The sequence below is a fragment of the Poecilia latipinna genome, unplaced genomic scaffold (assembly GCF_001443285.1).
Source record: "Poecilia latipinna isolate Pla-1442-1.1 unplaced genomic scaffold, P_latipinna-1.0 Scaffold2742, whole genome shotgun sequence".
NCBI lineage: Eukaryota > Metazoa > Chordata > Actinopteri > Cyprinodontiformes > Poeciliidae > Poecilia > Poecilia latipinna.
Window position 1 is genome coordinate 8,282 of NW_015115358.1, and position 27,238 is coordinate 35,519.

The following is a 27,238-nucleotide window of genomic DNA, read 5'->3' on the forward strand; positions in this document are numbered from 1 at the left end:
AAACTAATATTTAAGTTACTAAATGCAGCCACACAATGATACACATTCTCTAAACTGAATTAATCAGCTTACATTGCACAATAGTTGTATGTTAAATGAAAAAAATTGAGATATTAGTTTAATAAAATGTGTCAGAAAAAAAATATAGCCATAAATAATTAGATGTTAAAAAACTCACTGTTCCTAAAACATATCCTGGACATATTATGCCTAGTACACACAGGAACACAAATAGCCTCACATGGGAAATTCCCGAAACTATCAGAGCCAATAGATGCCGTGGGATTTCCGAAAATCACGGAGCCAACAGAGCTGACGCAAGGACAACAGAGTGCAGGAACCAAAGTGGAAATATTTTCGCTAACACGGATTCTGGTTATAAAACATCGAAGGTAAGTTTTGGCATGACAAAATAGGCTTTGTTTTTCCTCTGTATTGGCTGCTGGTTCTGTGAGTTTTGCACGTAGTTCGACGATTGTCATATCGTTCGAAAGAGCAAAGTTTGTGTCTTAATTTAAAGCTTGTGTGGCTAAGACAATGTTTTAGCGTTGCTGTGTGTTTTTACGGTTATGCATGTTTCACATACGTTTTATTATAGACCGAGGCCAACACCGGGGGGGGGGGAAAGCTTGAGGCCAAGACCGGTCTCGAGCCCTCCATTCCTGCTAACTAGTTCCAACTTTTGTCAATTCCACTATCTATGAACCCCGACTAGGTAAGCTCCGTCCACAGACAAATTAGTTTGAATTGAACGAGTGCAAGCTGTGGCTATACCGGCAAAAACAACTTTGGAAAACAATGGCAGTCTTCTCTGTTTAATACTCCCGTCCGTCACTACAACGTCCATCATGGCACCTCAACTAATCAAGTGGCGTAGTTGCAAAGGGTCTATGCAATCATTTTGTTTTAAAAATACTTAAAAATTGAATTTTGGCTTAGTAAACCATGAGTTTTATACCGTACAAAATTTATTGCGACAGACCCAAAAAGATGGGCACTAAATAATCAAAACTGCAAAGATACGAAATGGAGAAGGTGTCAAAAATAACCAGAAACCACAAAACTCAGTAGTTGATAAAGATAGACAATTTTTAAATATCTTTCAATCTTTCATTGATAGACATCCCTTTCTTCTTTGCTTTGCTGTCCAGCAACAATCCTTTCAAGATCTCAGAAATGGCATTTGATCTGTGTGAGATAGAATGTCAAGTTAAACCACAGTTCAAAGAAATGTTTTTGCCCATCGATTTATGCAACATTTGCTTTGGCGTTAGTTACAGAAAGCATTCAACTCAAGCAGATTCTTAATCCGTAGTTAACCATGTAAAGGCACAAGAGCATATAATTGTGAGCTTGCAGCTTAGCTTGAGACTCTATCCCAGACGACAGAAGGAAGACTCATGTCTCAGGTTCAGCATGCAGCTGATCTTTGCTAGAAGGCAGGAGGATACTTGGCAGCAGGACCACCTCCTTTAAGATTAAATACATGCTCAGACGGGTAGTAATATCAATGTGATATCAAAGTGGACAGGGCGGGAGGGCGGAGGACGTTTGTCTGCATGATTTAGGGTTGAAGGGAGGGTGGAGGACGGGCTGGTGGAGGACAGGGCGGCCCTGGAGGCGTGCGGGACGGCGGGGGCCCTGGAGGCACCTGGCCTGACGGTGGTGATCTGGTGGGTGGGCTGGAAGAGGTAGGAGACGAGGAGGCGGAGCGGGTAATGGGACGGTAGTCTGGTGGAGGAGGCGATGGTGCATGAATTGGAGGACGGGGTGGGGCCTTGGTTGCTGCCGAATCGTCTTTTACTCTTGTAAAGTTGATGCATCGACCCTGCACAGAAAGAAGTAAATATGAATGTTTAGGCAAACCAAACGGTAAGCACAGAACACTTGGGTTGCACTCACACCACTCCTGTTTAGTCCGCTGTAATCGAACTCTGCTTAGGTTGCCTAGAAAGACTTGTTCGTTTGGGGAGGTGTGGATGTGCAATCAAACTCTGATGGAGATCAAAAAAGTGAACTCTGGTCCACCTAAAAATGTAGGTCTTGGTTTCATTAAATCAAACTCTGGTGTGGTTCTAATGTACAGTGGATGCAAGCAGACCGGAGACAGCTCCACAAATAGGAAGTGGACTATAATACAGTGCATTGTGGGTAGCCAAAACAAATTCGAGAGCCTAGAGCCTGTTTTTATTGCATTGTAAAAATGAAGTAATGCATACCCACTGCTACTTGTGGGGACTGAAGCCTGGTCCTCATGAGGAGAAGTGCTCTAGTGTTGGGGTTTAGGCTCAGGACTAAGGTGTGAATTGAGTTAGGGTTAAATTAGGCATGCATTGGTACTGGATGTGTTTTGGGTGAGCGTCAAGGCCATAAGCAATAGAAATAAATAAAAATGAATGGAGATTAAAGTCCTTGTGTTAACTCTTGAGGACTCTTTCCTGTTGTTAACCAGTTCTTAGTCCTCATACACTGGAATATCATCTTTCACACACTACAGGTTAGTTGAGTACAGTAGTCCCCAACCTGCTGTCCTACATGTTTTAGATGTGACCCTACTCCAGCACACCTGTTTCAAATAATTTCATTAGCTCCTTAGGATGCCTCCATTTGCTGCATTCATTTAAGCCAGGTGTGCAACAGCAGGGTAACACCTGGGCCCTGAGGGCCAGCATTTGAGACCTCTGGTTTAGTGTCATGTTAAGTTTAAGGTAACTAGCAGAGAAAGCGTCAATAGGGATAGAAAAACAGACTCCAAAAAAGATCAACATTGTTTTTTAAAAAGAGGAAACTAAAGTTTTCATATGGTTTAAAAAAATGACTTTTAATGTCTATAACATAGGAAACCCTATTAACTTGAGCATGTTCACAGAGGTTTCTTTTAGTACTGAAACTCTACCGTCTGTCCAGATTTGTGTGGTTGGTAGTCAAGTGTGGATAGGAGAAATGTTAATCTGTTAATAAGCAGTGTGAATGGCTGAAACCACTGGAACACGGGTTTCCATAGTGGAAAATGATAGAGCAGTCACTCATAAAAATACAAAATACGGAAGAATTTTTTTCCCTGTCTTGGCAGAGGCAACAACACATGCTGTACTTATCTGGACTAAAATACCCTGATAACATAAACTGCTTTGTGAAAATATTCCAATTTTCCTAAACACTTTGTTCTCTAAAGCTGTGCTGGACATCCACGGTCGTAAAGTTTTCTGGCATTAAATTTATGTATGTGTGTGTGTGAGGCATGGTCAGTCGGTTTGTGGAGACAGGTCTGGGCGTCCTCTGTCTTTGACATTAGCTTTTACCCTGTAACCAACAAACTGCCGGTCCAGAAAAGGGATATAATACCAGCTCAGTATTATTCTGTCCCTCTGATGTAAGTGTCCTGTATGTGGTTTGGTGACACACACACACACACGCACACACACACACACACACACACACTCCTACAATGACTGACTTTATTCTCATATTTAGACTGGATGATCCTCAACATTCATGAGCACAAAGATTTAACTAGCTGTCATCACATTTAATGTAAGATCCTTTGTCAGTCAGTACATCAGGGTGGCTTGGGACATACGGACACTTCTGCTCATTATTAGCGCCTATCGAAGAGAAATGGGATTTTGTTTTAGCATGAAACAATGTGACAGCTCAATGAGCTCAGCAGTTTCTCCCTGGCAGTTTCTGACAGCAGACTGCACTCAACAGAACTGCATCCTGGATCATATTGAGCCGTTTATTGGCAATCGACAAATGAAAGAAAAACTAAGAGTTGAAACCGAACTGACATTTCTCTTTGTTTGTACTATGACTCAGTAAGTCTGTTGGGAAAAACCCCTCAATAAAGCTAACCCTGATGAATGTAGCATTCAAACAGCGCCTCAGTTCAGACCGAGCCGCAGTAGATCGTCATTGTACAAGGATAGACTATTGTTAAAAGTTCTGCAAGTAACAAAACCAAATTCTCTGCATTTTAGCTAGAAAAGTTACACCAGCTTCACAACAGCAGAGGAAAGTCCATGTCCAGGATTTATCCAACACTTCTGATATTTATCCCCTCCTACACATGTTAATGCTAAGTTGAATAAAAGAAGAACACATAATATTAGGGCGAAGGTGAAGACCTTTGCGCACCCAGCTAGATACATCCCTGTTACTGGAGGCTATAGCCATTCCAAAGCTAGCTACTGATTTGATTAGCTGGAACTGGCCACCATTGGCAACTGAAAGAGAGGCTACTCACTTGACACTGGAGAGGTCAGTGACTAGCATATGGTGACATATTGGTTTGCCTACTTCCTTGGCTGTCCATTAGCATAGATAGGCTGACAACAAGCATACCTACGCTGGCCATCTATCCTGTTAGACATATATATTTTTAAAGAACATTTAATCACATATATGACATATTATCTATATTATGACATATAATATCTGTAGGTGACATACATTTGACTGCATCAGTGTGTTATTTTGTTAGAATTGACTTTAATCCAGCTCAACATCAGTTAATCTGATCTGTAGCTAGCTTCGAAATATGTAATCTCCTGGAACAAGGACATAGCCAATGCTAGGTGTGTAATATTCTGCATTTTGGCCCTAGTACCAAACCATAGAAACATGGGTGTACAAATAAGATGTTTTTTAAATTGAAAAACAAAAAACGAGAGGCTATTGTTCGTCCTCCTTAGGAATTGCAGAAACCAGAACATTAAAATGGAAGTATGTACTCACTGAGCCATGATTTTTGCTGTCACTTCAATTATTCCATACAAAGTGTGACTTCAAAAATAATGTACCCCACTGTACAAGCTGCTAAAAAAGAGTGAACCTGAAATATGTTCAATAAGTGGAAAATTCTCCTTTGGGACTTGTGGAGCTGAAAAATTATGAAGGATTATTTGAATAAACAGAACAACAGTGTACTGGATGTTTGTGAGGTATTTCTAAGCTCCCCCCAGGGGGAGCTTTGTTCTCCGAGTGTAAAGCCTTTTCTTTCTCCACATTCATTGCTAGCTATTATGTGGTGCTATTTGATAGATGCGCTGGGCATTAAAACAGAACCATGTGGTTCATCTGGTAAAGAGCAAAAAAGAGTAAAAAAAAAAATAAGTGCAGAAGAAGCCTGTCCAACTACAAGGATGTGAGCTGTGGTTCTGCTTTTCATCTAATTTATAGTGTCTAATGCAAAGCAGGTGTGAGAGAGGAATTGGTTCAACAGCATGCGGCGAGCTAGCTGAGGTGTTAGCTAGCTCAGAGACACCGGGAGTTTAAGGAGGGCACAATGACTAGTCATTACATACGATTGAAACATTTTTTCTAAAGCACTGGTTATCTCAGGGGGGGCATTTATGCTGTTGTTGTTTCACTCTAAAGAGGGTAATTGCATGGCTTAGAGACGCCAATATAAATTTCCAGGAATCCATATGCACAAGGGGTCCAAACGTTTGCTAATCCTTTCGGTTTGGATTTCTACAGGGATGAGGCAAACGGTTCTAAAGCTTGTAGAGAGTAAAAATGTTTGATGTAATCAAGTCATCTACATGCCTACAGAAATAAAATTTTATCTTGTTTCTGTTTCCAAAGATTATTGTTACTAAAGAACTAGCATGTAAAATACCAACCCTCCACATGGTCGCAAAACCAGTGTCTCTTTCCGTGTACTACTACCAGAATGTCTCTGATTTAACTACATCTCAAGTAAGGTTATTATTAATGAAAATAAACTTTATTTAGATTGGGACAATGTACAGCTCAAACATAAACATTTGATGACACCATAAGCTTAAATAAGCTTATGGTGTCCCTTGACAAGTCTAATCTCAATACACAAACATGAACACACACATGCAGTCAAATATAGTTAATGTTTACATATCTGAGCGGTATTCAACCATTTTTTTCCAAGTTAGATTCCAAGAAAGTATTGAATAGTGAAATAAATTTAAAAAATGTTTTACATTAGCTTTGGAAAACAATAATTTTACATAACCTTCCATCTATGGTGGACTTAAAAGAAAGATCCCGACATCTTTTAATTGTGAGTAACTTACATGATCACCAGGTTGGGGTCTCATCAGGGAAACCTGGTCATAACCGCGGCGAAACAGAGCCCAGATGGCGTCCAGTTTACCCTGAGCAGCAGAGAATGGAGGGTTTCATGGTTACATCATTGGAGTTATTTCTGACTTTATGTGGAGAGTCTATCACTTAATTTGTTTTAAGACAAACTGACGTACTAAGAAATCATCCATGAGTCACTGAAGTGACTCTGTTTTGTGTTGTCTTGTGCAGGAATGTGTTTTGTAACAGTGATGAACCAAACCAGTAACCAAAGATTGCTGTAATTAATATTATTTACGCACAAATGCAACATTTTGAGGAAGGTCATAAAAAGTTGCATAGACTGCAGAATAGGATTGTTCAAATTCACGTGGATCCAACCAGTTTAAAAGACTAATTTTACCAACACCAAGTGTTTGGCGAGTGTAAAAAAAAAGAAAAAAATATATTTCTGACAGAACGGTAAACCACATTTTTTTTCTCTTAAGCTGTTGAAGAAGAATATTTTTCATCCATACTCTACATGGCATGTCTAAATTTTAAGAATAATCTGCCTTTCTAGGCGGTGTCCTTACAGTACATGCACTGTAATCAGCATGTGTAGAGAAGGGGCAGTGTGTATTTTTGTGTATGCTTATATGAAAAAGGTACAGTGCTGCATACTGTCTAAAAGGCTTTATTCATAAAGTCAGCAGAGAAATACAAGACTGAAACCGCTTCTGGTATTTTTTATGTTTTACCGTCAGCTCAGAGATTATTAGAAAGGAGTGTCTGCTTCCATTAATGTGAAATTTTCAACATTCAGTGGTTAAGAACTGAAAAACAAAAGGTCGTTTTAGCTTCCCGAAAACGAGTCAATGTGCTAAAGTGGAAATGGAATCACATTTGACCAAACAAGTTCTGACGAAACAAATGTCTACCTCACATGACTGACCAGCTGTTTATTTCTTGATCTTTCTCTATGTCTTTGTACAGCTTGCATCATCACTAATGCTGGTTGACATGACAGAAAAAATACAACTTATCTGATAGCTACACATTCTTGAAAACCTCTCTCCATTTTTCTGTGGTCCATGTTAGTTAGAAACTCTACTTTCTGTTACAGCGTCAACGGCTGACGTAATTACAGTTTTTATAGCCTGCTTAATTTGCGACAAACCAAATCACCTTTTTTTTCTTGTAGCATTTTGAAAGTTAGCCCAAAATTTGCGTGGCAGTTGGACTGAATCACAGCTAGCTTGTTCTCAGTGGTCCTGTGTGAGTTTGCGGCAGTGTGTACCTGGATGGGTGTGTACCACTTGCGGTTTTGAGGCGGCTTCTTGTTGTGAGCTTTCTTGGGTTTGGGCTCATAAGGTTCGTATTCCTGCTCCGGCATCTTCACTACCGCGTTCTTTGGCTTCTCCAGCTTAGCCCCTTCCTCGGTGGAGCCTTTACCGCCCCATCGTACCTGCAGGCAGCAGGCAACGCAGGAACGGTTAGTGACCTGTTTTTGGTTTTTATCAGAGGCGACTGGTTGAACTGCGTCAACGTGATCTAAACACCTCCATCCTCTTGATTCCACCGATTCCCCTTCCTCCGTAATATGAGGCATCCACAGTAGGCCACTTCTTCTTTGGCAGGCCATCGTCATCATCTGACTCCTGAAAACACAGAAATGAGACTTCTTTCGTTTTGCAACATTCCTAGTTAAAATTCTGAATGTGTTGGTGTGTGTGCAGCTGTTTTGACTCACAGGCTCTGGTGGAGGAGGAGGTGGAGGCTCCTTGATCACCTGCGGACAAGAAAGGATCTTCACAACAACGCACACCATTTCTGCTTCTATCCGACTAACTGATGAATGAAATGTTTATGAAAAAATATTTTTGTACATATTTGCTGAAACTGTCACTATGTGAAAGTATGGTAGGAGACAGATAATCTGAGAAAAAAAAATCAAGCTCCTCTGCCTTTTCCCAATGCTTACTAGAAACAATCAATCAGAGCCAGGAGGCGGGTCTTACCGTTGTCAATCACCCTCACGTCTATACAATAAAAAGATATTAGAGTTTCTTACCACGGTGCAGCACAAAGGCCAGAACCACCACATGAAGAGAAGGGCCAGCAGGAGGAACAAAACCAGCAGCGTTATCAGCAGGATGGTGCCATCAAACTGGACAACACACACACAAAGACACACACACACACACACACACACACACACACAGGAACAGCTTTACTACCAGTGAACAGCTTAAGGAGAAATTTGTTAGCAGCAAATGAAAGAAGGGAGATGGGAAGGAAGGATGAAATTCAGGAGGGATAGAAGGACAGGAACACGAAAGGAAAGTGTTAAACACTTTCAAGGAGAGCGTACAGACTTGAACATTTTCAACCTCCCAAACAATAAAGTTCAGGAAAAAGGCAGCAGTGGCGTGGGAACAGCAGGACGGCAGGATATGAATTTAAATCCACACACAGTGGATTATAAGTTCATCTTTAATTATCTCTCCTTCAGTGATCCCTTGCCAAGACCCTGTTGAATTTTCAGTGACCCCAACATATTAATCATGTGTTTGCATAAAGTCTGCTTCTGCTATTTTTAATCCATAGATTTCTGACCTCAGTTATCTGCAATGTAATTTTTAACATACATGGATTATAATCTAATCATACTAACTATGAGGATACTTTATTCTATTTATGTACAGTACTGTAAAAAAAAACATTTACTTACAGATTTAAAAAGAATCAGTACAGCTTAGGAAGGAATAAAACAAGGAAGGAACAAACTAAAGAAGGGCGGAAGAAAAAACAATGGACCAAAAAAGTTGGGAAGTTAGTGAAAAAAGATGAAAGGATGGCAGGAAGGAAGAACATTTTAAAAAAGGAAAGATAGATGTATGGATAAAACCACTAACAAGAAATGAAGGAGTTCTACAGAAAAAATGAAGTCATAAAGGGAAGCAAATTAGGAAAGATGGAAATAAATACATAAATTTCAGGAGGAAGGTAGATAATGAGAGAAAGAAAGACAGTAATGAATGAATGAAGTTTTGCAGGAAGGATGGGGAAAAGCAGTGAGTGTCCAAATAAGGAAGGAAGGAAACATAAGAATGAAGATATGCATCAAAAATGGAGCTAAGGAAAGAAGAAAATTAACAAACTAAAGTAGGAAGTACCAAGGAAGGAAGGGGAAAAATAGACTGAAAGTATGAAGATAAGAAAAACAAAGTCAATGGAGAGATAAAGGAAGTGATTGGGAAGGTAAATCAGTAAATATATAAGTTAAGAGGAAGCCCGTAGGTTAGTAAACAGGTTAGGAAGCAATTAAAAACCTAAGTACAAATTGAATTAAACAGGTGAAGGAAGGTTGAGGGAATCAGAATGACTTGACTGTAACCTTTGTTGAGAGATAGAAAATAAGCTGGCCAATGAAGACCAGAACGTAGTTCACTTCCAAAACAACTAACAATGATGCTACCAAGATCAGCAATCAGTGGATTTAAAGTCCCAAAGCTCTGACATGAGGAGGAACAGAGGAGAGCACTTTCAGCCTCGTCACCGTAGCGATTGTGTTCTTTGTCTCGCTAACTGTGGTCGATCTTAATCATTTAAGTCTCCTAATATATCCATCTGTTAACATTTCTCTCTTTTTCTCTCTAGCCTCCAGCTAAACATGGTTTTCATTGCAGACCGCAGATGAGGATCACATGTGGTTAGACTTTCCCCTATCTATCATAGGAGGGGGCGATGTTGAGGATTTATCTGAACTCTGCAGTGGGGCCGACTGAAGACAGCTCATCACAGGAACCAAATAAATATTTCTCAGAACCTAATCCCCTCCCCTCTATCAACAAGCAGTGAGTTCCTACAATGACTAAATTGTCTGGTTAGAAAACTTGATAGTCTAATTTATTAGGTGACAGTAAATGGGACCATATCTGGATGTGTGCATATTTTTGTCATGCAGTATGGTATTACACATATTAGGCTGGTTGCAAAATAATGAAACGATGAAATTTCAGTGGATTCCCATCTACTCGTGGTTCAGCAATCATGGATGTCTTCATAACTCTGAATTACTCATGGAAAATTTGCCTATTTGCAAATTTTTTCATAGAGCATTTTGTCACCTTCTTAAAATAATGGCCTATATAATTTTTTCCAAAAAGTGAATGACAAAAAAAAAAAAACTCCTCATTTTTGCCAAAAGATGACTTAGACAAAAAAAAAAAAAAAACAGAAAACAAAAAACACTCGCGGTTCAGCAATCATGGATGTCTTCATAACTCTGAATTACTCATGGAAAATTTGCCTATTTGCACATTTTTTCATAGAACATATTTAAAATATTTGAAAGAAAAGGCAGCGTTGGAAGCTGAAATGTCTAGTCGCAAGCAACTGTCTGTCGAAGTGGCCAATCCAGGAGTCCCATTTATTTTCCCTGTCTGTGTACTCACAAGAGCAGAGATGCTGTAGATAGTAGCTTCGGTTTTACTGCCAAAGCATTTCTATGACCTAGAGATGCTAGTTGTTAGCCTGTCCAATACTAACAACTAGCATGCCTAGTTGTTAGTATTGGACAGAGTGGGGTTAGCCTATCAACGCTAACCCCACTCTATCAACGCTAATACCAACCTATCCAGAGCTAATGGACAGTAGAGGAAGCTTAGGCAATCCAGTGGGTGTCCAGCCTAGACATGCTAGTCATGAACTTCTCCAAAGCTAACGCAGCCTGTCATTAATGAGATAGTAGCTAACTTTGGAATACATATAGCCTCCTGAGACAAGGAAGTAGCCACCACTGGGTGTGCTATAGTTTTAATTTTGGCGCTAATGGTGTTTGACTGTTTATAGTAAACAGTTATAAGTGTTTTTAGAGGGGGTGTGAAGTATTCAAGGATTTTAGCTATCCGCTGTACATTTTTATTTGATATCTTATGGGTCTTAAGCATATTTTAACCTTTCCCTTCTCTCTAATTGTAATAGCATGCTAAGTTGGGATGTATACATCATAAACCACATAGTTTGCTCTCATGGTTTCTTGTCCCAGCTTTGTGGATTGGGGCAGGGGGCCTTTAAAGGGAATATTACTTGTTGGTTAGATGGAATCTTCTGTTTCCATATGTCCCACCATATGTTTTTGTTTAGGTAAATTTACTTTAAATTACTTTAAATGGAATGTCAACCATTTTCCCACTAGCTGAGTAATAAACATTTAAACAGAAGTAGAGGATTCATCAGTCAGTGTCGTTATGGGACCTTTCCCTTTTACTTTTCAAAGAAAACACATATCGTGGTCTTGAACTTGCTTCTCTAAGTTTTTTTCCTTTCCTTTGCTGGAGAGTCCAGTGGGTCTTTTTGGATGCATCATTGCTAGTAATAACACCAAAAAGGGAGGATGAAGAAGACAAAGAAGACAAATGGTTCATCCCACAGACCAAAACACCAGATTTCTAGGAAAGGAAGGGAAGGGCATCATGTCCTGCCTTGCAAAAGTATCCGTACTGAACATTTTTACACATCACATCCACAAACTGCCGTGTAGTTTACCATAATTTTATGTAGCATGACTTACATGTTTTGTTTTTTTAATCTTTCATAGAAACACTAAAGCCCCCAAATAGAATCCAGTCAGTATATATGATCCAGTTGTGTCTGTGAATAAATATAGCTGTTCTCCAGATGTTTCTTGGAGAATATTTAAGAAAGAGATGCAAGAAGAGGCCATTAAAACTCCAGACAGCAAACAAGTGGAAGACGATGCTCTAGACAGAGGACAGTGAAAGTTTTGGCCCACATGTACAAAGGCCTGAAACCTATCACTGGAGACTTTAGACAGGGGTAAACGTTCCCCTTCCAGCTGGACAATTGTTGTTAGGAACATGTTGGTACCAGTTCTGTTTGGACTTGGGCTGCTTTTAGTGATATTCTGCAAAAATGTTGCCATTATTTACAAGTTAAGTCTAAATAAATTAACCTTAACATAGAAGTAAAATGTACTGACTCAAGAGGGCAAAACATTAATGCCTGCCACATTTTTCAGGTTTTCTTTCAACTTCACAATTGCTACTTTGTCTTGGTCTATCACAAAAAAATCCCAATAAACACAAATTTTGTGTTTGTAAAGTGGCAAAAAGTAAAAAAAACAAAAAAAAAAAAAAAAACACATATATATCTGGAAGACATGCTAAAAAAAATGTGCCCATAAATTTACGATTGCATTAAAAAAAAAAGTAAAATAATTACTTACACACTCTGTGGTGGTGATGTGGACGTTGCTGCCGATGAAGGACAGACCGTCGTTCATGCTCACTTGGAGATAAATCACCCTGAAATACACACAGAAATGAGCAAGAGCATCAATAATGTGTAAATATCACAATATCGTCCACAAAAAGCGTAACTCATTCAGTCTCTTTCACCAGAATGATGTCATTCAAAGTTGGCTTCACAGCAGAATCACGTCACCAAACACTGTGCTAGCTATGAGGGGAGATTGTAACTGTAACCAAAAGGTTCCAACCACAAAACTCAAGGGATAAAGAGCCGGAGGAGACAGACATTTAACCCGACAGTAAATTACAATGACTAATCCTGCTCACTCCAGAATTTTCTTTTCAGTCTCCAGAATGTGTTGTTTTCGTCTCACTGTAGCTGCTGAAATCTCTAATCTCCCTTGAGGGCATATTGTTAAAAGTTGTCCAACAAATGAGGAGCCTGACTTGTACTTACAGGCTCCATTTCACTCGTAATTGAGCTGGCTTTAACCGAACGAACCAGATACAGAATTTTTCCACTTTGTTTAAGCAAGAAAGGAGAAAAAACCCCTTCGAGGTGGTTGTAACTGGGGGAGCCAGCACAGTAAACACAGAGACATTGTAGTTTTAATAAACTACAATGGAAAAACCCGCCAATTGAGGTTGCTTTTTGTTTCTCTGGGAATTACATCACCCAAACTCAACTTTCAATTATCCTTCTGGTTTTTCTTTCCAACAGACTCCCATATCAAAACAAGCTTCTGTCCATGCCCCACTTCTGACCTCATCTGTATATCCAACATATCTTCCTGGATCATCCCACCCTCCACCTCTAACACTGGAGAACAATTCGGAGAACTGCCTCATCTCTAGGGCTTTTTGTGGTATCACTCCTGAAAACGGGGATGACAGGGGGTCAGGTGAACAGAAAGAAGCAAAACCTTCGATCTGTCTCGCATATTTGTCAGAGTCCATACAGACGATGTCAAATGATCATTCAAAAAAAAAGAAGAAAACAAAAATCCAAAATTGTTCAAATGAAAAATTCCAAGAGAATGATAGAGCAGCCTGAGAAGACCTTGAAGCCAGAATTAAAGGATGTGGAGGGAAAAAAACAACAAAGTGCTGGGGAGGAAATGTAGAGCATGGTCACAGACAGCTGTTTCACAAGGAAGTGAAGCAGACAGCTGTCTGAACTGCAGCTGATGCAGCACTGCTGCTTCATTTACCTCTAATTATTGTGAACAGCTAAACCCAGAACCTTAACCCCAACCCCAACTTCACACCTAAATCCCCCCTGACCCCATACCACCCACCCAACCAAGGCCTGGCAGTTCATAGCAACAAGGTGTGAAAAACCTTGTAATGACTTCATCTTTTGTCCCAGCAGCACAGTGTCACACTGGAAGTTGAACATTTTATTTGAGTACATTTATTTAGTATGGAACAAAAAAAAAATCATATTAACAGCAGTTGTTAACTATATCACTGGTGTATAACCACTTTTTTCCCACCTTGCCCTTATCACCAATACTGATACCGATTATTTTTATTTACATTTGATATGTCATCAGACTTCTGACTTATGTGTTTTTGTAGTTTTTCCTTTTAATTCTTTTTTTGTTAAAACCTAGGACAGAATTTGGAAAAAAATTAAGTGTCTACAAAGTACTTTTAACACCATAGTGACATGGTTTATGTGCATTGTTTCTAAATAAACAAAGAGCAAAAACAATCATCTGAGAGCAAATCAAAACAAAATCTTTTTTGAGGCAGAGTTGACAAACTGCAAAACAAAAATAAAATAAAATTTGACGAGGAAATCTTGCTAGCATTTATCCGATCCGATACTGATATTGACTAGGTATCGATATTATCGATATTTGTGGATTGATCTGCCAGCCTCCCATATTTTCATTCTTTGATGCATTTGTTCCAGAAAAAACTCTGCTAGACTTTATGCTGATTTTTGAATATTTTTTTTATGGTTATTATTCGAACTTAAATGCCACTTCTATTAGATGTAACGACAAAGAGTCCCTGAAATGACCCAGATACGCAGAACAACATGTGACATCACACGCAGCAGTAAACATAGATGCTACAGATGTCAGCGTGTGTGCATTAATTATGTAGTTGTCGTGCAGTTGGATTCTTTCTCATCTGTTTTTAACTTCTGATCTCTCCAGTCTGTCACACTTTATTACATGGAAGTCGGAAAAAATGCAACATGGCTGTTCAGATTGCGGTTGCTTTGAAAAACATTAGATATGTATTCAATTTAGGACCAAAGGTCTGGATATGATGAAAACAAAATCTGATTTGTGCTGTTCAAATGGTCACAAATAATTTGACATGGTTTCACATGTGGACAAAAACAAACTTTTTTTTTGCAATGTGAAGTTAAGAGTTTGGCAACACTCCCATGGAATTGGTTAGCATGTAGAGCACGTCTAATGGTTGTTATGGAAACGTGTTTACGTTTCCATAACAAGACACCACTTTTCTAGAACAGTGAGATTTGTACTTTTATTTTTTCTAACTTTCCTTTCCATCCTCACTGTGTGCTGGTGACCTGTGGCCAAAGGAAATATAACTCTATATCCTCTAATATTTCTACCACAGGGAAACAGAAAGTCAAGGATTATTTATTAAACTTTAAATAATCTAATCAAATAAGGATTCTTTATTTATTTGTAAGAAATTTTAGGAAAATCACGTTTTATTGACCTTCCACATTTAATGAATTTAACTTTTTATATGAAATTGTTTCCCTCTGAATAGCAGCACTCAAATGAAAAATTAGATTTTTCAAAATTTCTCAATGTGAGTTACTTTACTATTGGTGCCAATAAATGCAGACAGTAAAATATGTATAAGCTGTAATTTTATGACCGTGCACTTACAGCAATACCAACATGTCCTCCTGTGATACAAAGTTTTTTCACATTAATTCATTGGTTAGTCATACATTTTTAAAATTATTAAGCATTTATATAGATAAACACATGTTAGACATCAAGTGAAACACTCGCCTAATTCTGGCTTAAGGTCGCCTCTTGTTTGGTTTCTATAAATGTAAAGAGCCAATCCTGTTTTCCCCCAGCTCCCCTGCTGAGAACCTTGCATGCTACCAACATGTGGTCCCACACATGAAAGACCTGGCTAGCTGCTACACAGCTTTGATCAGGCAAACCCAGACAAAGAGACAGCTGAATGAAAATAAAAAGCCTTATGGACGGCGGAGGATTTAAAAAAAAAAGAAGTTAATCTGTAGCTAAGACCATAAAAGAAGACAGTCAATAAGAAAAAGGACAGACGGGCAGAAAGATGAGAGAATGCAAAATCCTCCACACAGGTGGTGAAATGGGCAACGGATTAGCTCAGAATCTTCAATCCCTTCGCTGTCTGATTTCCGAGGGCTAGCATGAAGATCTGTTTTTTTTTTTCCCCCCCGACTGCTGTGGGAGAATAAATGTACGGAATTTGTAGCAAAAAGGAATGATTTAGGTTTAAGGTATGTGGAGGGAGAGAAACTGTCCATCTCTCCTCCCCCCTGGTTTCCCTCTGTGTTTATAAAGTCTTTAACGCCGTCCACTCAGACTCGTATTCTGTGGCCCTGAGCTCTTTTCTTCCCATAAAGACTTGGGTCAGAGAGGTTTGCGGATAGTTGATGTTGGAACACGGTTGGGGTCTAAATAAGAGCACAGAAATGTGATGTAGGAGCAAATCTGGTCGCTGCGTAGTTTGCACTGTGCAAACAAATTCCTTCCTGTTGAACGTTTTCGTTAAAACCTGAAAAGTTCAGCGTGTTTTATTAGGATTTTATGTGATGGAGGAACCAAAAGAAGTGGAAGGAAAATGATCCAATTGCCAGTGTTTTAGGCTTCCTTCAGCTTTGTCACTTCTATGAACAACAATGTTCAAGTCTTGCCACAGATTCTTGATTGGATTTAGGTCTGGTCTTTGATTAGGCCACTGAAAAACACGACTATGCTTTGAACGAAACCATTTACTGTGTGTCTTAGCTCACGGTACAATAAAAGCCAAACCTACTCCCTGTTCTTTTTCAGCTCTGGGTTTTCTTCCAGGGTTACGGTGCAGTTTCAGTGCCAAAATTAAGACTACAGTGGACCCAGCAGTGACTGCTTCCTTGTCATAATTATTTCCATTCCAGAGCTAGCTACTGACCTGATTAATGATAAGGTCGACACCGGTAGCTGAGCAGCTGGTGCTGGAAATGAGAAGGAGACTACTCATTTACTTTAGCTTTGAAGATGCTAGTGACTAGCATGCCAAGGCTGGTCAGCTTCTTGACTGCCTTGTTCCTCTCCCGGTCTCTAGCATGGATAGACTAACGTTAGCATAGGAGTTGCTGGGGTTAACCTTTGTAACTAGCATACCTGGTCATCCAGGACTAGTGTTAATGGAAACTTTATCAAGAAAAATGGTCGGCACACAACATCTGTAAGCGTCATAAAATAGATGATTTTACATTTGTTCTTTTGTCAGAGTTTACTGTAATCCAGTATGACACCAAGCATAAACATTCTGTATAATATAGAGATGAAGTTGGCTTCTGATTTGGTGGATGTCTACAGGATGGTTCCTCCTTTCTTTTTATTATTTTTATGACTCTAAACATGTTACAATCACAACAAAATATGTTCCACAAAGTGTTCAACTGTTCAAATTTCACATTTATAAAAGAATAAATAAATACATCTAAAAATTTGCAGGGCATATTCCACCAACATAATATTCAGAGAACAATAAACAATGTCTTCAGATGCTATTTGTCCACTGATATTCTCTAACAAGCAGCTGGATTTATACTGATTGTAATCACACACAGTTGGACTCAGCTGGCAGGTAGTTGGGAGAGGATTTTATTCTTTTTGAAAACAAATGCATGCCACACTTTCAGTGGCTTTCACAGAAATACTCAATAAAATACTCTGAGTTTGTGATTGCAGTTTGGTATCAGGTCCAACATGATTTTTTTCTGAAGAGTCCTAATGTAATATTCTCAAACAACAGCCGTGTCCAAGTAGTTAAAGCTGGTTTGTTGCTAGAAGCCAAAAGCTCTTGGAAAAAAACATCCCCCGTTTCAATATGGCGCCTCCCTTTCACTTTCTAGTTCCTCGAGGAAATGATTTGCTCTTTAGCTGGTAAATGGCCTCACAGACTTGGCTCTATACAAATACCATGCAGAGTGTTTAAGAGTTCTTTTCTTGGCTGGCTGGAAAAGTCAGCGACTACAGCGACCTTTCCTGCCCAAAAGAACTGGCAAGACGTCAGCCGAGACATTTCGTGAGATTTGCAAGTTTTGTCGTCCAGATCCGCCGGTGCCTCACAAAGAGGAATCTGCTCTCGTTTTTTTACTGCTCAGGACAAACGCACAAAGGCTTCGTCCCTGGTGTGAGCTGGCACAGCTGCACCGCCTTTTATATTTTCCTAGAACTATTCTAGGAACTAGAGAATAGGAGTATGACTTCAGATAGAGATCATAAAAACAGCTAATGTATGGCAGATTTCTGATGCACATGTTCCCCTGGCTTTATACAAGGAGGGCAGTGTGCATAATGCAATCTGTCTAAGAAACAGCCCCTTTGCATTAGCAAACCGTAAGAGTTCATGAAGCTATAAAAAGAGAGACACCTACTTTCCAACCTCATCGATGACAGGAGCTGGACACAGTAAGAATGTGTTTTCTACACCAGCAGGCTTTTCATCTAAAGGGCAGAAACACAAGGAGAAATTAGTTTCCTGCAAAGGTATTCACACTCATTGAACACACTAACTAACCCACACTAACCATAATCACATTACAACCACAAATGGGCTGTAAAGGAGCATGAAGCTGCCACCACCATGTTTTACAGTAGGAGTTAGTAGGTGTTGAAGGTGATGTGCAGTGTGTCTTCCACCTGAGCAGCGTGTCTCTCTGCAGCCCTTCCAGAGTTACTGGTCATATCTGTTGCTGTGTCTTGATAGGTTTGCACTTGTAGTATGCTCTATTTACTAAGTAGGTGACTTCTGAAGGCAACTGCTTACACTTTATTTAGGGGTATGAGAGTAAAAGGGGCTGAATACAAATACATGTCGGTCTAACACATAAAATCCTAATAAAATCCACTCAATTCTGTGGTTATAATTTAACCAAAAGTTAAATATCTCAGAAGACATGAACACCATCGCTGTGTTCATGTGAATCTTTTTGAAAGATGAGAATGTTATCTTGTAAATGTAGATCAATGTAGCTATTTTATTTTCAGTATTATACCTTTTGCTACTCAGTGATATAGAAATGAACAGATGTATTGTAGAAAACCAGCTGAACTTTGTTACTGACTGTTCTATTTATAAAAAAAAAAAGCCAACAGGCCCAGAGCGGGTCTACTCACTGACTGTGATGGTATCGTTGATTTTGAAGCTGCAGAGCACCTGGTCGATGTTTCTTGCGTGGAGGAATCCGTTTCCCCTCACCACGGCTTGAAATGTCTCTGGTTGCACAAACATCACGTTTGTCATTTTTATAATATGAAAGATTTCACAAAATATGACTCACTAAGGTAGACACAAATAAACAAAACACAGGGAATCAGCTCCAATAACATGGCAAGCATTTTTCAAGGAGAGCCCTCTGTAGTGAAAGAGGCAAAAGCAAACGCATTGCTGGCAACCAGGACAAGACGATGGGTACGCTTTAATGTTTGAGAGGGGTTCAAACAGGCAAGTAAAACTCCTCTATCTACAACTTTAAAGGTGTAAAAAAACATTTATTTATTTAAACAGCAGCTTCTAGATGGCTAAGTATGGATAGAAAATAGCAAAGAATCTTAATGAACCACATACCTGCTTCTTATCCAGTAGTAAAGGAACTAGAGGCTAATGTGGCTGATAGTAAAATGACTAAAAATTAACAAACGGTCTACCCATCCAATTGTAGCAACTAATCTGAACCATCTGCAGCCTTCCCTGCTGTCAGTAGTAGGCCACCAAAATGATGCAAAGTTACCAGAAACACACAATCTGAACAGGGCTGCTGTGGAACACATTAGCATGGAACAAATCCTTGTTTTACACTGTAAAAAGCATTGTTTACATTTTAAGAGCAACATTTTCTCAAGTAAGAACTACTGTAGTAAAGAAACGTCTGCAATGTTATTTAACTGGGGATGAGCTGTGTGAATACAACATTCCTCACTCTTTAAAAACCACTTTAGCTTTTCCAGATAACAGTACTGAAAATGTCGTCATACTTAACTGGTTATATTTCTTTCATCTTTGTCAGAGAAAACCCTTTGTAAAAAGATTGATGCGATATAACAAGTTGCATCGAGTGTCATGTTGAAAATTTTTCTATCGTGACTACCCTAATATGTAGGCATACTCAGGGTTTCCCCTAGTGTATTATAAGCCTGTTAGGCCACCAGGCTTTACTTGTGCCCCTACCAGGCTAACCACTGCATATTTATTCAAGTCTTTTTAAAATGTTTAGATTTTTTAAGGTTTTATAGTTGGTGTTCAGGTATTAATCTTCCAGTTTTTCAATAACATAATTATCAAGTGATATTTTCAAATTTCCTGTCAACTTTAAACATTTTTTAACTCAAAAACATGACGGGCCACTGGATGAATGACTGCCCTAGTGCCCAACCTCCGGGCTTAGCAAGTTTTCTGGGGGAAACTTTGCATATTCTTATATTTTAATGACCATATTGGAGGAGGAACGACAAAAACAGTAACAAAATAAATGAGGCAAGGAAAAAAAAGCATGTTTTCTTAGAGAAGAAGCACAAATCACATGTGATCCAGTATTACAATGTTAAAGGAAACTAACATCATGGGAAAGGAAACAAAATAAATTTCCCTTGGCTAATTATTAAATGGTTTGGTAATTCCCTGTTTCATGGAATACAAAACAGAAGCAGATGCAAAAAACACACAGCTCCTCTGCTTTTACCCTTACAGATATCATTAACCCCAGTTTTCATCTGTTCATTTGAGCTATTTATTATCCGACTTATTTTTCAATAATGGTTTTACGCTCTCTCTCTGTTGGTATTACACTGAAGGATGTCTACTGTACATTTCATCTCCAGTGAAAGATTCCTGTAACTGCAGCGCTGTTCTCACGGTCATTACATTTAATGTGACCCAGTGATGTTACTCCTGCTGTAGTCCCCCATCGAAGCAGATTTCCGGTAAGTGACCCTTCAGGCTGCATGTGGTCATTTTTCAGTCTGGGATAGTCATAAAAGAAGGAAGCCAAACCAAAATGCTTCCTATTGAAATGACCGTAGTTCATGGGTGAATTCAATGATGGCATTGCTCTCATAAACTCAAGAGAGACCCATTTATTGTGTGTATGCCTTTCTGAGAGTGTGTTTTTCCAATTACCCACCTCCAGCACACACACTCGACGGCTCTGCTGCCAATATTTCAATACAGGATTTCTTGATAATCTGAAAAAGTAAAGGCAGCAGTGATTTAGGAACACACATAATAATTGTAATGTGCTTGCAAAATTTAATGGCTTTTATAGAGCTCTTGAAAACTGTTTTGGCACTAAAGCAAAATTTGTCATGTCTCGAGTATCCAAAGCCCTGGGTGGGGGGTGGCGGTCAAAGCTAAATCACCTCCTTAAGATTTTGCCAACCTACATTAGGCTCCAGTGTTTCCTGAGGGATCCCAAAAGATTCACCGCCCCCAGACACTGTTCCTCTACTCCTTAGGGTGACCCAGATGGCATCGCCTCCACTAGTGAGTGTTCTTGTATGTGTAGAGGGGCACCAGGAGGGTTTGCCTCCATCTTTGACTCTTCTTGAACCCCTAGGGTGCCCCAGGTACCCCTGCTCCCTCCTGAACCCCTGTTCCAGGAGGGTTTGCAGCCACCAGAGACTGTTCCTCTGTTCCTTAGGGTGACCAAGGAACACCCTAAGGTGTTCATCTTCTCCACTGACTGTTCTTTTACCTCCCACCCCCTAGATGTCTGAATTCTCAGTGTCACAGTTGGATGTACAGTAGACTTTTACAGTAGAGAGGAGTTAGGTTACCGAGTCGATGACACCCCTAAGGGCAAGGAACCCTCCTAGCACAGGAAACACATGTTCTATGGTGTCCGCAATGGTGGCCAGCTAGAGTTGGTGAGAGAGAAAGACAAAAAAGAACATGCAAAGAGGAAAGTGATGAACAAATGAAGAAAATGACTTTTTAAGAAAATATTTATTTTAAAAAAACCTTCAAAAACAGATACTCACTCAGAAAATCAATATTTATAACAAGCCTACACTGGTTTGTTAATCGAACATCAATACAGTATCTACAAATCTTCTCACTGATTTACTATTGTTTGTCAGTAGAAGGAGCTATAGCAACAATTGTACCTATATCCTCAAAACCATAAATTATTGTATCAAAACTAAATTTATGGTCTAAAGTCCATTACTGTCTGGGTCTCTTTCAACTATTGAAATAAATTTGCACCTATTGTTGGAACTTGTGCTTTTATTTGGAAACAATACTGTATTACATAATAATGCTTGGTGGTTATGAAGTTTTTTTTTCAATTTAGAGGCACAAAAAATATAACTTGTGCTAAACTTAGAACATCTGATTAGATTTGGGAAATTTTCCTTTTCTTTTTCATTTAAGCAACTGCTGCAAATCTATGGTCAATTAATTATTGTAGCTACCGTTCTCAGTGGAAAGAATTATTAGTTGAAAGTACTTCTTAGCTCAGTGCTGGCTGAGAAGTAGAAGGCAGTAAAAGCACCCCACCATAAAAGGCTTTTTCAAGCATCCAAAGACACCGTTAGGAAAAACTCAGGAAAACAGAAAAACTCTCAAGTCCAAAAACACCTTTCTCAAGTAATTTATTTTAATCTACCTTCATCTGTATTGAACTTTACTTTTTCAATTTATGAAGTGCTGAGTCTATAAAGCTGACTGAACCGTTCCTATGCCACTTCAGTGGCTAGTATGGGTTCGTTTTGGCCAATGATGTATTAAGTCCACCTGGTTGAGACCATGTTTGTGGGAAATGTGCCTGGGTTTGGACTGCTAACAGAGGCTTGGACCCCTTCACAACTGCTTGCTATTCTAATTTTCTTTTTATATTAGAGTCACTTTAGAGGAGAGCCTCATCTTACAACTTCCTTACCTGTGTTTCATTAAAGTCTTTGACACCAACACAGTACACGATCGCTCCCAGACGTCTGGCTTCCTCTGCCTGTCGGAAGAGTACAGACAAAAAGTCATATGAGGACAGAACTCGTCTCTCCAGGTTAGCTCTTTGTGGTAGTTCCTGATTGAAGATAGTTGGATATTAGACAGAGTACGGATTTCTTACCTGCTGTTGTGCATCGAAGAGCTGCTGCTCTTGCAGGTCACCATCTGTCAGAGCGATGATCACACTGGCTGTCCCTGAAAGATATGAGCAAAGAGCCATAACTTTAAGATTCAAAGTAAACTGCAGAAATGTATGACGACACTGAAGACGTCAGCTACTCACCAAAGTTTTCCTTGCGTATCTGGTCGTTTGCCTTTAAGCAGACAGACATGTTCTTTGTTAGAGGAGATTTTAGCAGGCAGTCCTAAAAAGCTTTTAATTTGTCCTGAATTACTTATTGTGTGTTTTAATGTGTGTGTTACAATGCCTGCTTACACTCTGCAGCCCCAGGTCCATCAGAGTATCCCCACCAGGTTTCTCTTTCCTCAGAGCATTCAGGCCCTTTTGGATAGTCACTCTGTAGAGCAGAAAAACAGCTGGGGTCAAATCGCAAAGTTAATCATGTACTTTTCCTGTGAAATAGTTAAATATTCTGTCTGTTGTTTTGTCTGCAGTTTCTTGCTTTTGCAACTAGGAATCATTTAAATTTCATTTTGGAAATGATTGGTTTGTTAAATGATCTAAGTGTATTTATCAGGTATTCCTGTGGCCCCGCTTTGCATAGCCAGTATTTTTTAAACAAGAAGCGTTGTCAAGCAGATGCCTAGTAGAATTGTATTTTGGACACCATTTTTTAAATCTGAAAACAGAATAGATTTATTATACCTTTATACTGACACAATCAATCAATATTAAGGTTTAATAATAATGATAAAATATTATATTATTACAGTCTGGAAATTTTAGGTAATTTTTCCAACTTTTTTTCAATTTGGTGTTGACTAACTTTCAATTAATCATCAAGTCATTTCAATGCTTTTACAGTCTTGCTGCTAAGCTAATACTAGCATGTTAACTCAATTTTAATGAGCACTAGGCAGAAACTCTGCTTGAAATGAAATATCTGTTGCTATCAGGAGAGCTGGATAGAGATTGCAGCATCCACAAGTATTACACAGTAGCAATAATAATGTAGACCATGTGATATTAATTGAAATCTTAATTTACTGCATATACATGGCACTGATGTTAATTTTTTGTCATAGTGGAAACTTTGTAAGCAAAGGCTGATTCGTAAATGACTTTTTTAAGAAAACATAGTTGGCATATATAATCTGTATGTCCAGTCAATTGCAATCAGTTGGTAAAATGTGGTAGAGAATTGGAAAATTAGGTTTTTGTAAAAAATTTTTACAGCAATATTTTCTGATGTTTTCGAGGTAGTTTTCACCGTCACTTGTTTGCAACATATATGGTTACAACTTCGTCTAACAATTTAGACGTTTACTTAAATATTTAACTACACCTATTGAGACATTTAGCTAAATGTTAAAGCAACCACCTAGCAAGATAGACAAAAAAATCCTTTAAATTTTGAGTGTGTAACTTTACACACTGTGCCACATGTTATAACATGTAAAAGCTTTAGTGCTTTAACCTTCACTAGCAGCAAACTTTGTAGAAAAAAATGTTTTCCATAAAAAAAAATAAAATAGAACTTTAAAGGCTCACATAAAAACGAACCAGATGTGATTTTGGAGCCGATCGTGGAGTTTTACCGTAGAGGAAATACAGCATGATTTTTAACTGGCAAGTTTAACCACTGGCTAGCTATAATATTACTTCAGCCTCTTTGTGCGGTTCGATGTTTTAACAACCTGGACGAGTTCACCGCAAACACTGTAAGGGTCGAGGGATCGGCACAAACTGTCCACACAAACTGGGGACAATGACGGAGCTTGGGAGTGAAATCTGCCATCAATCTGTCATTTGCGTTTCCCAGCTTAAAAGAGGGGATTTTCTGATGAGTTCAAGTTGTAGAGCTGACCTTTAAAATAGAGGAAGTAGTAGGGGAAAAAGAACAGTGTAGAAAATATAAATGACCTAGTTTATCCGTCAGAGGGAGAGGTAAATTCATGTTTTTTTTGTTTGTTTTTTTAAAGGGGGGATTTCTGCTCCTCCTCTAGTAGTTTGACATCTCAGAGATCTTTAATTACAACCTCACATTGTGCCAGCATGTGAAAAAGGAAACAACGTCCTCAGCGATGGACACGAATAACAACACAGTCTGCTTTTAATTGCTTTTATATAACAGTTACAGTTAATCCCAGTAAATGAATTTCTATTAAAATATTACCAGTGAAATTAGAGCCAAGTGAAATCACCTGTTTTCTGTTAGCTTCATGATGGTGGACGCTCTGGAGCTGAATGTTATGAAGGACATCCTCAGCATGGGACTGGAACGGGGAAGGGAAGAGAAAAAAAACAAAACGTTAGAATATATAAACACACAGAGCAGTTAGCTGTGGAACAAACCGTGCCAACAATCTGAGTATGATGTCACCGACAGAAAGATTCATGTGTTTTCTTGCTGCTTTCCTCAAACAGACCTGTTTTTGAAGAACTGCTGGATTTATACTGAAATTAAAAGCTCTATTTACAAATGAGGTGTGGTCTGACATTTGCGGTTGGAATGGGACAAAACATGAAAAATTTTAAGGAGCATAATTGTGCAAGTCACTCTGAATATACAGGAATACAATGATAACATGGACAGAGTTGTACCAGAGGGCAGGAACCAAACCCCCAGTGACAGGCAGTGACCTAGTTTTGATATGAAAACTATGTCACAGCATCTCAACATGTGAATTTGTGTTTATTTGTAGATGAAGTCTGTTTGGGGAAAGTTTTGCTGATAGGTTCCAAGCCTGCGAGGTGGACGCGGTATTGTTTATGACAGACGGCAAGCTAAAGGATTGTTGTTGTTCGTGCTTCTCCGTCGTGTTTATTTAAAGATGAAACTTTGGGGGAAGAACAGATCTCTGCTCTAAATGGATCCTTCGGCCAAGGAGAAACGAGGAGGTAGTATTTGGCAAAAACAAAGCAGGAAAAAAAAAAGAAAGGAAAAAAGACGGCCCAAAATCTGTACGGCTTGTTTTTAATGTGTGAATTTAAATTTATTAAATGATTTATTGAACAAAAACAAGTTGAATTCGTTGAACAGAATCTTTAGACAAATGTTAGGATATAAACCCAATACTGCTTATTGTATTTAAGGCCCCAAAACCTCCAGTGTCTGAAAGCAACCAAACCAACAAGAGGCGTTGGTTTGAATTGGTCTGTATTTATTTGCTGGTGTGGGAGGTATAACGTTTTGTTTACCAAGTTAGTAAGGTGTGTTTTCCTGTAACAATAGATTCTTTAACCAGGAAGTCAGTAGCTGTCAGGACACCAACAATGAAGTTTTACACATTGGCTACCCACCAATTAAACCCTGTTTAATGCTTCTCTGCCGGCTTACTTTAACAAGACTATGCGATCGCGGACATGCTTGTGAAGAATCTCTTACCTTTTAAACTTCTCTGCCAAGTTCTTCACGAATTCAAAGATTTCATTCCAGTGGCCAATCACACTGCCAGACCTGCAGAACGGGAGAGCACAAATGAATGTGAGAAACATCATAAAGTTTTCTCTGTATCTCTACGTAGGCGATAACTTCCATATACTCCACAGCTACCTCATACTATTGTAAGATGTGTCTTACCAAAGCAGCACTGGGAACCACAAAAATAGTTCACTTTAAGCCATCGAACAGACTGAGCTCCATATGGCAAAGCGTTTAAACAGGAAAATTACAGCGTGGCTGGCCAAGAGCAACTGAGGCTCAAAACATCCACAGTGTAAAGAACAAGCTGGAAATATGCAAGGAGAAACACAATGGTCAAATATTTCACTTTAAGTCAAACTATTGTTATGGCTTCCTTTTTTTTGTACAAGTTGTCAAAGCATGTCGGAAAGTTGGAGGTCACAGAGCGACCCCAATGTCAAATCCAATATGATCGCCATGTTTGTAAAACGTAGCAAAGGTTGCAGAAATATTTGATTGTATCTCATTGCCACACATAGTTCAAGACAAGCTGTTTGTGAAAATGTACCTTTAGTCTTTGAATGCTGAAAAATAAATAAAAAAAACAACAAAAGAAAAAACCTTTGATGTCGATTTATCACTACAACTAGTTTGCCACGTCACTTAGCACAACAACTAGCGAAGTTGCTTGTTTTTTGACTTGCGGTTGTTGATGAGAGTAGTTCCAGTACAGGAGTAAAGTTCCAACTTGCATTAATACAGCTAACAACAAATGAATTTGACTTACTCATTACATTTTATCAAACATTTAGCAGCTATGATTGACAAAACATAAAACTAACAGCTACAAAAGTAAGCTAGCTGTCACTAGACTTTAAAAGAAACAGTATCAACTTTGAATTTTAGCTGTTTAAGTACACAAGGAAATCTTGTGTAGCATCATAATTAGCGTGAACCACATTAGCTGCCAGCTACACATAGAGAAAAGAGGCAAGTAATTAAATCTAGGGTCTAATTTAGCAGCTCCCTTTATCACCAAAAAGGCGCCTGAAGGCTGAGTAAATAGGAGCTAGTCTCCCCAGGAAAGCTTCTATAAAACCGGACTGTTACGAAACGTCTCCCTGAGAGGCGGCCTACATTTCCTCTGTCCAGACTAGCTCTGTGAGTTTG

The 27,238-nt window shown here is 39.0% G+C and overlaps 1 protein-coding gene across 1 annotated transcript in view; it reads right to left on the minus strand.

The window, feature by feature from the left end:
- Nucleotides 1–565: 565 nt before the first annotated feature.
- The window catches only part of LOC106938983 (anthrax toxin receptor 1-like), a 42,808-nt gene continuing 16,135 nt past the window's right edge, over nucleotides 566–27,238 (minus strand). The window contains exons 2-18 of the mRNA XM_015021200.1: nucleotides 26,051–26,122; nucleotides 24,867–24,938; nucleotides 22,978–23,059; nucleotides 22,825–22,855; nucleotides 22,663–22,736; nucleotides 22,474–22,542; nucleotides 21,368–21,448; nucleotides 20,716–20,776; nucleotides 18,713–18,811; nucleotides 17,971–18,040; nucleotides 12,299–12,377; nucleotides 8,120–8,215; nucleotides 7,799–7,837; nucleotides 7,608–7,706; nucleotides 7,346–7,513; nucleotides 6,057–6,137; nucleotides 566–1,828 (exon numbers count right to left, since the gene is read on the minus strand). Coding sequence (XP_014876686.1) covers nucleotides 1,565–1,828; nucleotides 6,057–6,137; nucleotides 7,346–7,513; nucleotides 7,608–7,706; nucleotides 7,799–7,837; nucleotides 8,120–8,215; nucleotides 12,299–12,377; nucleotides 17,971–18,040; nucleotides 18,713–18,811; nucleotides 20,716–20,776; nucleotides 21,368–21,448; nucleotides 22,474–22,542; nucleotides 22,663–22,736; nucleotides 22,825–22,855; nucleotides 22,978–23,059; nucleotides 24,867–24,938; nucleotides 26,051–26,122 — 1,537 coding nt within the window. The 3' untranslated portion in view covers nucleotides 566–1,564. The remainder of the gene's footprint in view (nucleotides 1,829–6,056; nucleotides 6,138–7,345; nucleotides 7,514–7,607; nucleotides 7,707–7,798; nucleotides 7,838–8,119; nucleotides 8,216–12,298; nucleotides 12,378–17,970; nucleotides 18,041–18,712; nucleotides 18,812–20,715; nucleotides 20,777–21,367; nucleotides 21,449–22,473; nucleotides 22,543–22,662; nucleotides 22,737–22,824; nucleotides 22,856–22,977; nucleotides 23,060–24,866; nucleotides 24,939–26,050; nucleotides 26,123–27,238) is intronic.